Here is a 13,048-nt window from a genome sequence, read left to right on the forward strand (position 1 = left end):
TTTGCGGGTGCAATCTTGTTCACGTGAACCTCAAAATAGGACTGAATATGTTTTTCGGGGAACATAATTATATCGTCGCTTGAAAAGTAAAGTGAATGTTGCCAACTTAATTCGGAAGTAGTTCGTGAGGGGTCTTAAGGTAGTACCTAGGTAGACATGGGAATTAACCACCAGAACGAATCAACGAACAAACCAAGCTTTGTAAATTTTTAACTGTATAAATGGGCCAAAAACGAAATATAGACCGACCGACGAAAATACTCTTCCGGACCACCTTCATAATTGTCGCGTTTTCTCTGTTTTGCGATTATGTGTGTATGTAGGTACTACCCATTGCAATTTCCATAGCTGCAGCAAATATGCTTCCAAATTATTCTTCCTAAAGTCGTTCCGTCATGTCAATGGGAAAAAATCTGAAAAAGTTGTGACGACAGCTAAGCTTGGATGCAGCATTGAAGAGGGGTTTCTTCTGAGTATAAATCTCAATATTTTGAGAACGACTTGTTGCACAGAAATTTTGTGAAATACAATAAATACTCTGTCCGATAAAAATTGGCAGTACAGGGATGATAGGACATTTGCATCTCATTCTGCTTCACGCCTTATGGATATGTTTATCACATCAAAAAGCTCACACAACGATGCCGTATTATCCAGAAAAAATATTTTAAAAAGGTACCAGCGTTACCATCTTGGCGGTAAAATTTCACAAAAGCGAAAAAAAAATAAATTTTTCTTTTTACACCAAAATAACAAAACAAAAATTTCACTCATTTGAGACAAAGCCCGGCCCCATGCATTGGTAACAAATTTTTCCTGTTGAATGTTAAAATGCATGTTAAAATGTTGACATTAACTTATTTCCTACAAACAATAAATAAAAACAAACAGCCACCAACACAGCACATATGCTTTTTTTGTTCTAAAAGCTTGAAAAAAACATTAATCCTCAAAGCTCTGATAATACTGATTTTAAAAAACCTCTCCCATAAGGCCTGTACTGCCAATTTTTATCGGACAGAGTATAGGTAGGTGTCTTAATTTATCTCGTACATCTACTCAATAGCTAAGATCGCATTCTTTTTTTTTTTTTGTAAAAAATCACTTAGATTCTTCATAAAGCGACAAATTGGCTGATCACTGTTAGTGAAACAATAAACATAAACATACATTTGTATTTTGTTAGTAAAAAAATGAATCCATCAGTTTTCAATTTGTTATCATCCAGGACCCCCCAATCAATCCACATTCACAAAGCGAAATTTAATTTAATTTTAATTTTTTAATTTTGGTGGGGGCAGCACCTACGTTTTTGAATTTCAGCAGCAAATTAATGTTTTTTTTTTTCTTTAAAACAAAAAATTTCGGGGGTTGGGGTTTTAACCCCCAAAACCCCCCTGCGTTCGCCCCTGATAAAAAGCTATAGTTATGAACAGGGACGGGATCTTGTGGACTTAAAAATAAAAAAAAAAAGTTTGGGATAGCAATCAAACAAGCAACTTTCATAGATCTATTCACTCGAATCTTTTATGTTAAGATGATATTATTCTGCCTTATTGTGAGTTTTTGACGTTAAAACGATTCTACCCGGAAAAATTGCATTTTACTTTTCTCGTATTGTGAGTTCCGGGTGTAAAGTTATTCACGTTTGGAAACTTTCCGTATTTTGGACCTTTTCCAGGTAATATGCGAGGTTATCGACACTTTCACTTTGATTTTAACTTAAATTTTGGTGACAAATCAGAAACTAGTTTAGCGGAAAATGTTAATTTTCTTCGGTTGGTCATAAAGTGCATTGTGAAATACATATATATTCTTCGACTACATGTCTGAACATGTAAGAGTGCGCACCATGATGAAGTATAAGAGTGCGCACCATGATGAAGTATAAGAGTGCGCAGGCAGTTTTATTTGTAACTTTTGTGCGAACCTACACCTGTGCGCAGCTGCGCACTCTTACAAACTATGCCGCGCACTCTTACACAATAGTATGTATAAGAGTGCGCAAATGACCTAATGTGGTATTTTGTTTATAACTATTGAATTAATACATGTTTGTTACCAGTTTTAAGTTTTGTTCGTTGCTTTCATTATAAACTAAAAAATATATATAAAAAAAGTAGTTAAATTCTTTTTGTTATTGTTTTATTTGGTGTTTTGTCTAAAGTGCGCACTCTTGTACCACCTTACCCTATGTAATATTTTATATGTAAGTATTACTTTAAAGAGGCTAAAAAGATAAACAATATGGGAAAAGGCAAAAAAAAAGGCAATAACGAAAGAAAAGCAAAATGAATTTACATAATTTCGCCAGAGCAGTAAAGTAAGTAAAAAGTGTCACACGATTGTACAAAAAAGGCAAATTCCACAAAACCCTTCCCTGGTTATGAATAAGTCATGATCACCTCAAAAACTGATTTTGTGTACATATTTGTTTTGTTGAAATATTGGCAACCTTAATTTCTCTACTTAAACGTACCTATATTAGCCCTGTTCCATTGGAGGTGGTGGTTTACTCGTGAGTAGAAATCTAGTACAACAACTACACATTCCTATCTCCTCGTGTAGAAGACTATGTGTTAATTCTAGTACTAAATCTACTCACGAGTAAACTACCACCTCCAATGGAACGGGGTACGGGGCTATTAGGTAATTCAATTAAGTTGAAAACACAACAAATTTGAAAGTAAATTCAAAATGCAAATGTGAGTAGGTACTTACGTAGAAATTTAACAACAAAACTTAGGTACATATGATTTATTTATTTTAAGACCCAGTTTGTCATTGGATGTCAGGAATTAATTTCCATTTAAGAACCAGTTTGTGATTGGATGCGTTTACTTTCATCTTCTTTTCACACAAACACAATATCACTTTATAAACTTCTGGGATAGTTCTATACTACGAAAACATCTGGGTTTTGTATTATGTGTTTATGTAGGTATGTAGTTCTTATTTTTAATAGAATTTGTAAGTTTCCAAGGACTCATTGTATTTATTTAAAACATATGTTTAGAAAAAAATACAAAAAATATTCACGAGATTCAAGTCTCTAACTTATAATTTTAACTCCTCGTGTCTAAAAACATCAGAACTTTATGATGGGAATAGCATGAGGTTTTCACCCTGAACAACATATGTAATTTCATCCTAAATATTTGTTTCCAAAATTTGAAACTTGACATAATCTACCCTTATAGTAGGTATTAGCTATTCTTTGGAAGGTGAAAATAACTATTTTTTGGCTTGGAAATGTTTTGATTCTAAGCCTAGAAAACTTTGGTCCGGTGACTTTTTTTTAAATGAATTTAGTGGGCGCTGAGGGCTAAATTCCTATTTTTATGACCTTCGTAGAGAGAAGCATTATTTTAATGTGTTTAGATAACTGTGAAGGCAATGTCATTAAGTGCAAAGCTATTTTATTCTACAAAACTTTCGATCCGCAATTTGTAACACAGTTCTTTTTTCACTATGTCGGCGAGTTTCTTTTCGTGGTTTATAAAGTGGTAATTTTTGCGAAGATTTGTTCTTCTCAAATGTTTACCACTTCTAACAACCCGTTTTGTTGTCGTTAAACTGCATTTTATACCGGTTTTCAGCTTAGTTTTTAGACCGAAGTCATGCTGTTGTGATCATTGCACATCTATCGGCCCATGTTGTGACTGAGTTGCATCGACTTTTAATGTTGTTTCTATACCTACCCTTGGATATAGAATTATTTATGTATTAACAAAAAAAAAAAAAAAAACACAAAAAAGAATAAATTTTGTGTGAAGACGGCCTTAAGAGATTTTCACTAAAAAATGTTAACTAGAAGCATTAGAGAAGACTCACACTGTTCAAAAAGTATTAAATTTTATTAAATTTTATACAGGGTGTTAAAAATGTCTTCAGAGGTCTAATTTCACAAGGAAACGATATTTGAAACTCTTCGCTCTATTTGGGAGAGAAAGGCGTTGCTATTTGGCGTTTTTCGGTTTTACCTATGAGCAGATTTGACAACAACTGTCAAAAAAATATTCGAGCACAAATTTTTTAAGCTCTGAGCTTCATCGATCTGCTCAGAATGAAATGACCAAGCATATGGAGCGAAATGCTGAGCGAGGTAAACTTTTCTTACTTTTTTTAGTAGTTTGATATAAAAAATAGAAACAAACATTCAAAATTGATTCCCAAGATATTTGGCCGTCTACTTCAAGTAAACAAAATAAATATTAATTACAATACTTTGTTATATAAGTAGGCCCAAGCGCAAAAAAATGTTCTTTGATTTTTAAAGTTTATGTCGAAATATTTCAATTTTTTTTTTGTCTCATTTACTTACAGTTATCAGGTAGATACGGATTGACTAAAAAAAGTTAAAGAATTGATATTTTTTCATAAAAAATAACGTACAAAAGGGGATTTCTATGGAATTCATGCCTAGAAAATTACCAAACCGGTCTAATACTTAAATTTTTGTACCGAGGAATAACGTGACATTCTTAACTTTATGGCAAAGACCGCATCTTGCATAAATAAAGAAGCTTCGAGCCTCGAGTCAATTTCGAAATTGTAGAATCAAAACGTTCCCAAGCACCTTTTTGTATTGGTCTGGAGTTAGGGCGTTTTCCACAATATAAAAAGAACCTTATATTTTTCCTGAGATAGCAGAACAGCCAATAATGATCAGAGGATGTTTTTTTATTAGAATAACGAACTGTGAATAGCTCTTCTCGTCTGATCTTATAAGAAAGAAAAAACTACCACAAATCTTAGAATAGTACGTACTATGCAGACGATCAGAGCTTCTATGTTTATTCAAGATGGGGTCCTTGTCATAAAGTTAAGAATGTCACGTTATTCCTCGGTACAAAAATCTAAGTAGGTATTAGACCGGTTTGGTAATTTTCTAGGCATGAATTCCATAGAAATCGTCTTTTGGAGCTTTTCCCCTTTTGAAAGTATCTTTAACTTTTTTTTAGTCAATCCGTATCTACCTGATAAGTGTAAAGCTATGATTACACGGTCAACGAAATAGGTCAACGCGTTGACTCTCTGACGTAAAAATGACCTCACAATCTGTCCCAAGAGTGTCATGTGTGTGATCGTCAACGAAAACTGTTGTCATTGCGTTGACGGGTACGATGACACTCGCGTTGACACACATTTTTGGGTCAGCGCGCATTGACTATTTTCGATGACCGTGTAATCTCTCTGTCAATGCCATTGGGACGCGTTGACAGGGTTTTAGGACTGGGTGTCATCGCAATGACCCTGTCCCAGCGTTGACGCGGCAGAATTTAATACCGTGTCATCGTTTTAGTATAACATTGTTTTTTGTATAGAAATATGATGAAAGTTGGATTGGGAAAATTTTTTGTAGGACGATTATTTGAATGGTGTACCGGTTTGGAGGGAGGGGGGTCTCATTTCACCTTTTTGTTTTTTTTTTTACCAAAACACGTTTTGGTATGGCCATGTTGGATGCAAAGAAATTTTTCTTTACAAAAACCATTTGTATATTCTAAGCTACATTTTAAATTTTGCGAGTCAACGCGTTGACGCTGCTAAGTAAACGTCACGTTGACACACCTGCGCGTCAACGTAATTTAGGACAACATTGACGCAATAGTGTCAATCGTGTGATAGTCAATGTTTTATACATTGACACTGTGAACGTTGACGGTGAGATGACAGAGAGATTATGGATTTTTTCTTGACGTCAGAGAGTCAACGCGTTGACCGATTTCGTTGACCGTGTAATCATAGCTTAAGTATGAGACAAAAAAAATTTGAGATATTTCGACAAAAACTTTAAAAATAAAGTAACATTAACCAAAAAATTGTATTTTTTCGCTTGGGCCTAATAATATGGCAAGGTACTGTACATAAGTTTTATATGCAATGACAGCTGAGCGATCAGGTCTGCTTCTTAATTAAATCTGAGAACCCGAATATTTGGATAAATAAATTTAACGCATTTCAGACACGGACTAAGACTAAGAATTCAATAATTGTAAATAATATCTAACCTACCTATTGTAAAGTTTTGAGCTATATACAAAATATTGTTGGCAAAGCCTACGGTGAGCGGTGGGGCATCCGGGGCTAGACTTACAGTAGTCCCCCGATAATGTGAACTGATTAAAACAAGTTTAAGCATTTATTGAATTCAGAAAAAAATCAATAAAATTCAAATACACTCCATTACAAAAACTGAAAACAAATCATAAGAATCTTTAATCTTTAAAATCAAATCTTCATAAAAAAACGTAAAAGAAACTTCAAAAAAAGATGTAAAATGTTTGCAAAAAATCTTCAGACCGCAGCTACATTCAATATATCATTTTTCAGACCTATACAAAAATTGCGCGAGAAAAACAAGCAAGCTTTTGCAAAGGAAATTCACATTATAGAGTCTTAAAATTTTCGAAGTTCACATTATAGAGATGGTAATGAAAATCACAACAAAAATATTACTGTGAAAAAAGAGCCAATTTCTCCTATGTGGAAATTAAGCAAGCACAAAAAGTACTGAAATGTGTACCAAGTTCTAAAGCTTGGCTTTGAATTTGTATCAATTTAATTTTGATTGTTTACTTGACAATTTTTCTTATAATTCATGATTTTTAAAGCTATTTGAAAATTGTAGTGGTACCAGTATTTTATATGTTTCAAATATCCAAGGGTGGGGACCACGCCTTCTGTTTGGAGAATGTCTATTTTTTTATATTTATTTTGAATAAGTTTCTACCAAGCATTAAGATTCTATCAGAAGTTTGATAAAAACTCAGCAAAAATGGGCGGTCACCACGTCCCCTATCTAAAATTCTCAAATTTATTTTTTCTCTTTATATAACCTACTAGCACTACCATTCTACCAAGTTTCAATATTCTACGATAATCAGAAGTGCTCTAAAATACTTGATGAAAATTCAATGAAAATGGGAGGTTACCAAGCCCTCTGGCTACCTTTTTATAAACTACCTACCAGCTCTACCATTCTACCAAGTTTCAAGATTCTACGATAATCAGAAGTGCTCTAAAATATTTGATTAAACTTCAGCGAAAATGGGCGGTTACCACACCCTCTGAATTGAAAATCTCAAGCGGGAAGTTCTCCATAATTTTGATGATCTGTCAGTGAATCACTGAGTCAGTGAATCAGTTACGGTTTTTGCGATTTTTGAAGCTATATCTCAGAAACTACTCATTGTAGCTGAAGGAGGAGGAGTTGTGAGGAGTATGGTTTTTACCAGCTTAACAAATGAAGCGAGTTTAAAATTTCTGGCATTTTTGGTTTGGAAGTTAGAGGGGTGGCGAAAATGGCCTGAGTTGTTTCACATTTTAGAGAAATTCGCATTATCGGTAATTCACATTATCGAGGGACTACTGCATTTGCGAATTTTCCGTTAAATTTTCTTTTTTGAACAAATGTTTTATGATTTCATTTTGGTTAAGGCCTAAAATTTGTTGCTTTCGGGTAGTTTGGGACAGTTCTAAGAACTACACCTAAGGAAATCGCAAAAGATAAGTGTTTCAAATTTATCTGTTTAGTGAACATGGTGGTCTTGAAAACGCGATAGGTTTTACAAAAATGGACCCCAAAAGTAATGATGCAGATTTGTTCGAAATGATCTCAAGATTCCAAATTTATGGATTTAAAAATCTTACCTGATCCCTTTTTTGAGTTACATTTGACTTAGAATGGAAAAAAAAATAAACAAAAAATAAAAGCACATTATAATGTTCTATACCTTTTTGAAAAGCTAAATAATACTCCTTCAATTTGATGTTTATTTGAAGTTGATTGAGTAAATACATAGTTTTTGAGAAATTTAATTTCAAAGTCAAAATTAAAAAAAAAATTTATTTTTGTTTTAAGTTCATTTTTTTAAATTTGTATTACAAGGTACAAGTTTTTTTCAAAATTGAATGCTCTATTTAGTTCTTAGTCAAATCCTTAAAAAAAATGTGCAAAATACTATTCTAGTTTTTCAAAAATGGAAAAAAGATAGGCACTTTTATATTTGTTTTATTTGTTCCTTAGGAAAAATTTGTGTAATGGTTATTTAATCAACAGATTTGTAAGTTCTTATCACACTCAGCGTGACTCAGAATCAACCCCAAGAACGTAGTGGTATTTTGACTCCTTTTTTGAGGTTTTTTTTTTGTTAATTTTTGGTGTTTTTTTAATGTTTTTTTTTTTTTTTGCCATTTTTAGAGTTTTGTATTTTTTTTTTAACTTTTATATTTTTTTTAAGTTTTTTTTATTACGTTATGAATATTTCAGGACTATTTTTGAAATGTAAGAGTTATATTGTTACGTATAACAGAAAAATATCACACATTACATAGATTTTAGAACAGGTAAGGTCCTCAGGGACCACAAAACCTTTTCTCGATTTTCATCGTGAGAGCTATTTTTCGTGAATCCATGTTGGCTTTTCGCGTTAATTTAAAAAAAGAAGACGTCCTGATCAGCAGCCTGTTATCGTGACCTTTTTTCCATTTGTTTTGAGGCTCATTTTTTTATGTGAAAAAATTAAGAAAAAGCTTAAAAAGATTTAGAGAAAAGATACATCTTTCCTTGAATCTCAAAAACTAAGATACTTTTAAACATGCGGTTTTTTGTTTTTGACTTAAAATCAATGAGAGCATTGATTTTTGTAAAAAAAATTTAACCTTTATTAAAAATAACTGAATAAAATAAACTTAGAAAAAAAAAATATTTTTTTTCTAAAATGATTACTTTAAAATTAAATTTCTCAAAATCTATTTACTTAATCAACTTCAAACAAACATCAAACTGAAGGAGTATATTTTAGCTTTCAAAAACATTATAATGTGCATTTGTTTTTTCTTCAATTTTTTTTCCTATTCTAAGTGAAATGTGTAAACATATACATTTGTATGTATAATGCCTGTAACTCAAAAAAGGGATCAGGTACGATTTGGAGCCCCGGTATGCCTGTAATTAGTTAACTTTAAAAGTCAAAGAAAACAGTTCATGGTAAAGTAAAGTATTGCATATTGTTACTAGTGATTCAAATAAAGTGTGTTTATTTGAGTCGAAATGAAAGTTGTGTGATATAAATAAAGTGTCATCATGTTAGTGTTAGTTGAACGCAATGAAAAGGTGGAAATTATGTTACACGCACTAAGTTTTATTGCTCACCTTAAAAAAGTAACAATATTTTTTATTTTTAACAACAATTCTGTAGAAAAACCATGTATGCGATTGATTACAAGAAACGTAGGTGGATTTATTTTTTAATACTATTACATTTTACATAAATAACCATAAATGGAACTTATTGGTCTCCTAATAAATACCTATGCACTTCAAAATGTTTATTAATATTTTCATAACATTGATGCCGAACAACACTTGACTTTTCATTAAATTTTTTGATAGGTGTAAGCGTTTTTAATAAAGAAAATAATAATCAAAAGTACTTAGAACTTACTCCAAGAGGCAGATCATACGGATCACAAGTTTCAATTTGTCTAAAAAACTCTACTTGAGTATGAGTAGCATTTTGGAATCCATCTACAACAATGTAATTTTGTGTATCGTCCTGAATTGGAACACCATTTCCTGTCTGTGGTCCATGACAGTCCTGGAAAAAGAAAAACAATATAGTTAGAAACAGAAGAGAGATAAGTTGTTAAAAAAAATATTTCAGAAAAAAAACAATAAACGTCTGCATGAGTTACTCTGCAACAAAATTGCTAAAATAAATTTAGTTGGACAGTGATGGTCACACAGATTCTGGGGAATGGCTAAATGGTTATATATCGAGAAAAGTTCGTAAAATTGAAGAGATTTATTTTTTCATTAATTTTTCAGGTAGGGAACTACTTTATTAAACTTTTCCAAGAACTGAAATTCCAAAAGTTTTATGTGCAAGACCAATATCGAAATATAATCATAAGCTATACCTATGGACATAGGGAAAATACGCAAGAAAGCAGAGTATTCGTTTGTTCATGAATCGTGCTGACAAAGAAGAAGTACCTACCTGTTAAGATGCAATTAACATAATTTTAACTAATTTGTGATTTAGTTTTGCCGGAAAATTAGTTAATGTTATTGTTGCAATTTTTGCAACAATAATAAATTTTAACTAATTAATAAAACCATTTTTTCACACATTTGTTAAAATGTTTTACTTGTGAACACTGGACATAATTTTTGTCCCAAAAACAAAAAAAAAAGTTTAAAATCACTTTATCAAAATATTTGGAATTCAATTTAGAACCACTAGTTGGAAAGTTTAGAAGAGTGATAAGTTCAACAAACACGATATCCTTTTTAAGTTCTTTTCAAACAATTCATATTCAACGACATCCTTACACAACTATACTTTTATAGCAACAATATGTGCAGGAACATTACAGAAAGACATAAATTACATGTAAAGGATACTAAGCGCTCTTGCTTAAAAATGGAATGAAGAAAAGGTCTTGTCTTATTTAAATAACTCTTTGGTGATATCATTTTAAATCTGATTTATAAAAAAAATCTTCGAAACTATTAAATAGATACATAATGTTAATTTTTGTGAGTCGAACAGCTGTCAACAAAAGTGATTTTTAGTCATGTGCATACATTAAGTGGGGAATATATTGTCCTTTAAATTCAAGATTTAATCGGATTTAGCCGAAGAATTATCTCGACTTCGTTGTCATAATAAATTTGATTCCCTTCAGAGCACAAAAAGTGTTTTAAAAAAGAACTTGGTTTCATAAATCAAATAAAATAAACTGATTGATAATCAAAAAGTGGATAACAGATTTCACTTACCTCCTTCTTTACACCTTACGACCATATTATTCACTAGTTTAAAAAATACATTGTCAAATATCCAAAATAGTTATCCCGATTTTAACTATGAAAATAGTAAAAAAATAGTTAAAAATTACTATTTTTTTCTCTGTTTGATAGTGAATATTATGGATTTGGATTTATTTTTGACATTTCAATTTTCTTACATCCAGATGTATTTTTTTAACTAGTGAATAATATGGCCGTTAGAATTTCAGATGTAGTGATCTTAGAACTTAGAGCAAGCTGCGGAAGGTGGTTTATTTTGCGGTGCTCTATCCCTGTAACTTAGAATGGCGGTGACCTAATTCATTGTGCTGAGGGTAACCTCAACGAGAAAAACAAAAGAAAATGAATATTTTTCTATAAGGCTCGATATGATTAGGTACTTTCTTTAACTTCAGTATTTTTTACATCAGTGGAAAAAATTTGATCTAGTTGATTCCAATCATTTGGGCAAGATTGGAGGGTAAAAGTCTGTCCATAAATAAGGTTTCTTTTTGCGAGACTGCGTTGTAAGAAATGTCATAGGTTTCATCATCTGATAGTTCCCAAATCAGTCGTGGGATTTTAAATCTCCGATTACAATGATACATCTTTGGAGTTCGTAAGATCGACAACAAAATCAACTGCATCTACTGGTAGTTGATATGCATGGAACCTTTCAGAACCTTTCAGAATACAAAAATTTAAATAATATTGAAAAATTACCTAATAAAAAAGTCGGATTTCTTAAGAAAATAAACTTTATCTCGGTTATTTATGGAATATTCTCAGAAATGTTATACCTTTTTTAAAAGAGAATTGAACACACCAACTTTTAAGGTAAATTGCCAAAACATGTTGTGCATTTTTTTTACACTACGGTTCATTGAATTAGAGTCATGTAAAATTTTTTAGTACTTAGTTGGGCAAAAAAATAATATTTGCTTTAAAACTGATGCAACTGAGTTAAAATTTTTGAATGCATTTGGTAGCAGGTTTATTCAAGGTTCCGTTACAAAAGAAAAAAAAGAGTGTGTGTACACATGTACACGCGACTGAAGTTATACTTCTCATTCAGTATATTAAATGACTTTCAGTTGATATTTTTAATTTTTATTATTTTTATTTTATATTATTATGTATTAAAATAATCAAACAGCGTATTTTTCTAACAATCTCAGCTTATGGTGATCTAAGGAAATTTTTAAATGCTATCTCCGTACCTTAACCCATGAAAGTCTGACTTCCCTGAATATAGTTATGCATGAAAATATCTTTATAATTGGAAATGAAGAATCTTCATCCTAAATTTTTGAGAAAAAAAAATTTAATTAAATCTACGATTGATGGCCTTTATATCAACTTGCCGCTTGCAACTTGCTACACACAACTTGACACATGCAACTTTCCACATGCTACTTGTCACATGCAACTTGACACATACAACTTGCCACCCTTTGTTTACTGAATACCACATGCCTCGTGCCACATAGTACTTGCCACATGAAAAATGCAACCTGCCACGTCTTGTAGGTTTTTTTTTACCCTACTGCGGCGTACTGCATTTTTAAATACTAAAGTACTGCAAACTCTAAACGTGAAACGACAGCCCTGCTGCCCAATTGTCTCGAAGATGGCGATCGCGTCATAATCCCTTTGACATTCTTGTCACAAAACAAATTTTCATACCCACCGTCCCATAAGAAGTAGGGTCAATGTGGGTAAATGTAAACAATTTCATGTCTTTTTTTTCTTTTGACTTTAGATTTTAATATGATTTTACGGAACAACTTGACAGGTATCTTCAAATGCAAATATGAAATGATGGCAATTCTTCTTTATAAATTTAAACAAATATTAACCAAATTGTTTAAATTGCTGTCAAATATGGCAAGTTTACAAATACCCCACCATGTTTGTGTTTTTTTACAAATTCGGGGTAAATGTAAACAGTGGTTTAAAATTTAGAATTTCCTCTTTATCATATAGATAACGACTTGAAAAACGTTCAAGAAGGTATTTGACAAAAACTTTTTCAAATTCCAATAAAAGTTTTTGTTTTCTTCCTTTGATTCTTTATATAGGCACCCGATATGCATCCTGAGCAGCTCTGCACGTCATATTTTTATTTTTTTTACGTCAAAGACCGATTTTGCAACATCATTCACTGAAAACGATGTGTTGGCTACTTTAAAGTGTTACTCCGTGGCACTTTAGCAATAGTAATTGACTAAAACTACTTTATTTTTA

At 31.8% G+C, this 13,048-nt stretch overlaps 1 protein-coding gene across 1 annotated transcript in view; it reads right to left on the reverse strand.

Moving 5' to 3' along the window:
* Positions 1-13,048, reverse strand: part of LOC129907849 (MOXD1 homolog 1) — a 103,733-nt gene that overhangs the window by 34,514 nt on the left and 56,171 nt on the right. The window contains exon 2 of the mRNA XM_055984263.1: positions 9,453-9,605. Within this exon, the coding sequence (XP_055840238.1) occupies positions 9,453-9,605 (153 nt within the window). The remainder of the gene's footprint in view (positions 1-9,452; positions 9,606-13,048) is intronic.

This window comes from Episyrphus balteatus, chromosome 1 (genome assembly GCF_945859705.1).
Source record: "Episyrphus balteatus chromosome 1, idEpiBalt1.1, whole genome shotgun sequence".
Taxonomy (NCBI): Eukaryota; Metazoa; Arthropoda; class Insecta; order Diptera; family Syrphidae; genus Episyrphus; species Episyrphus balteatus.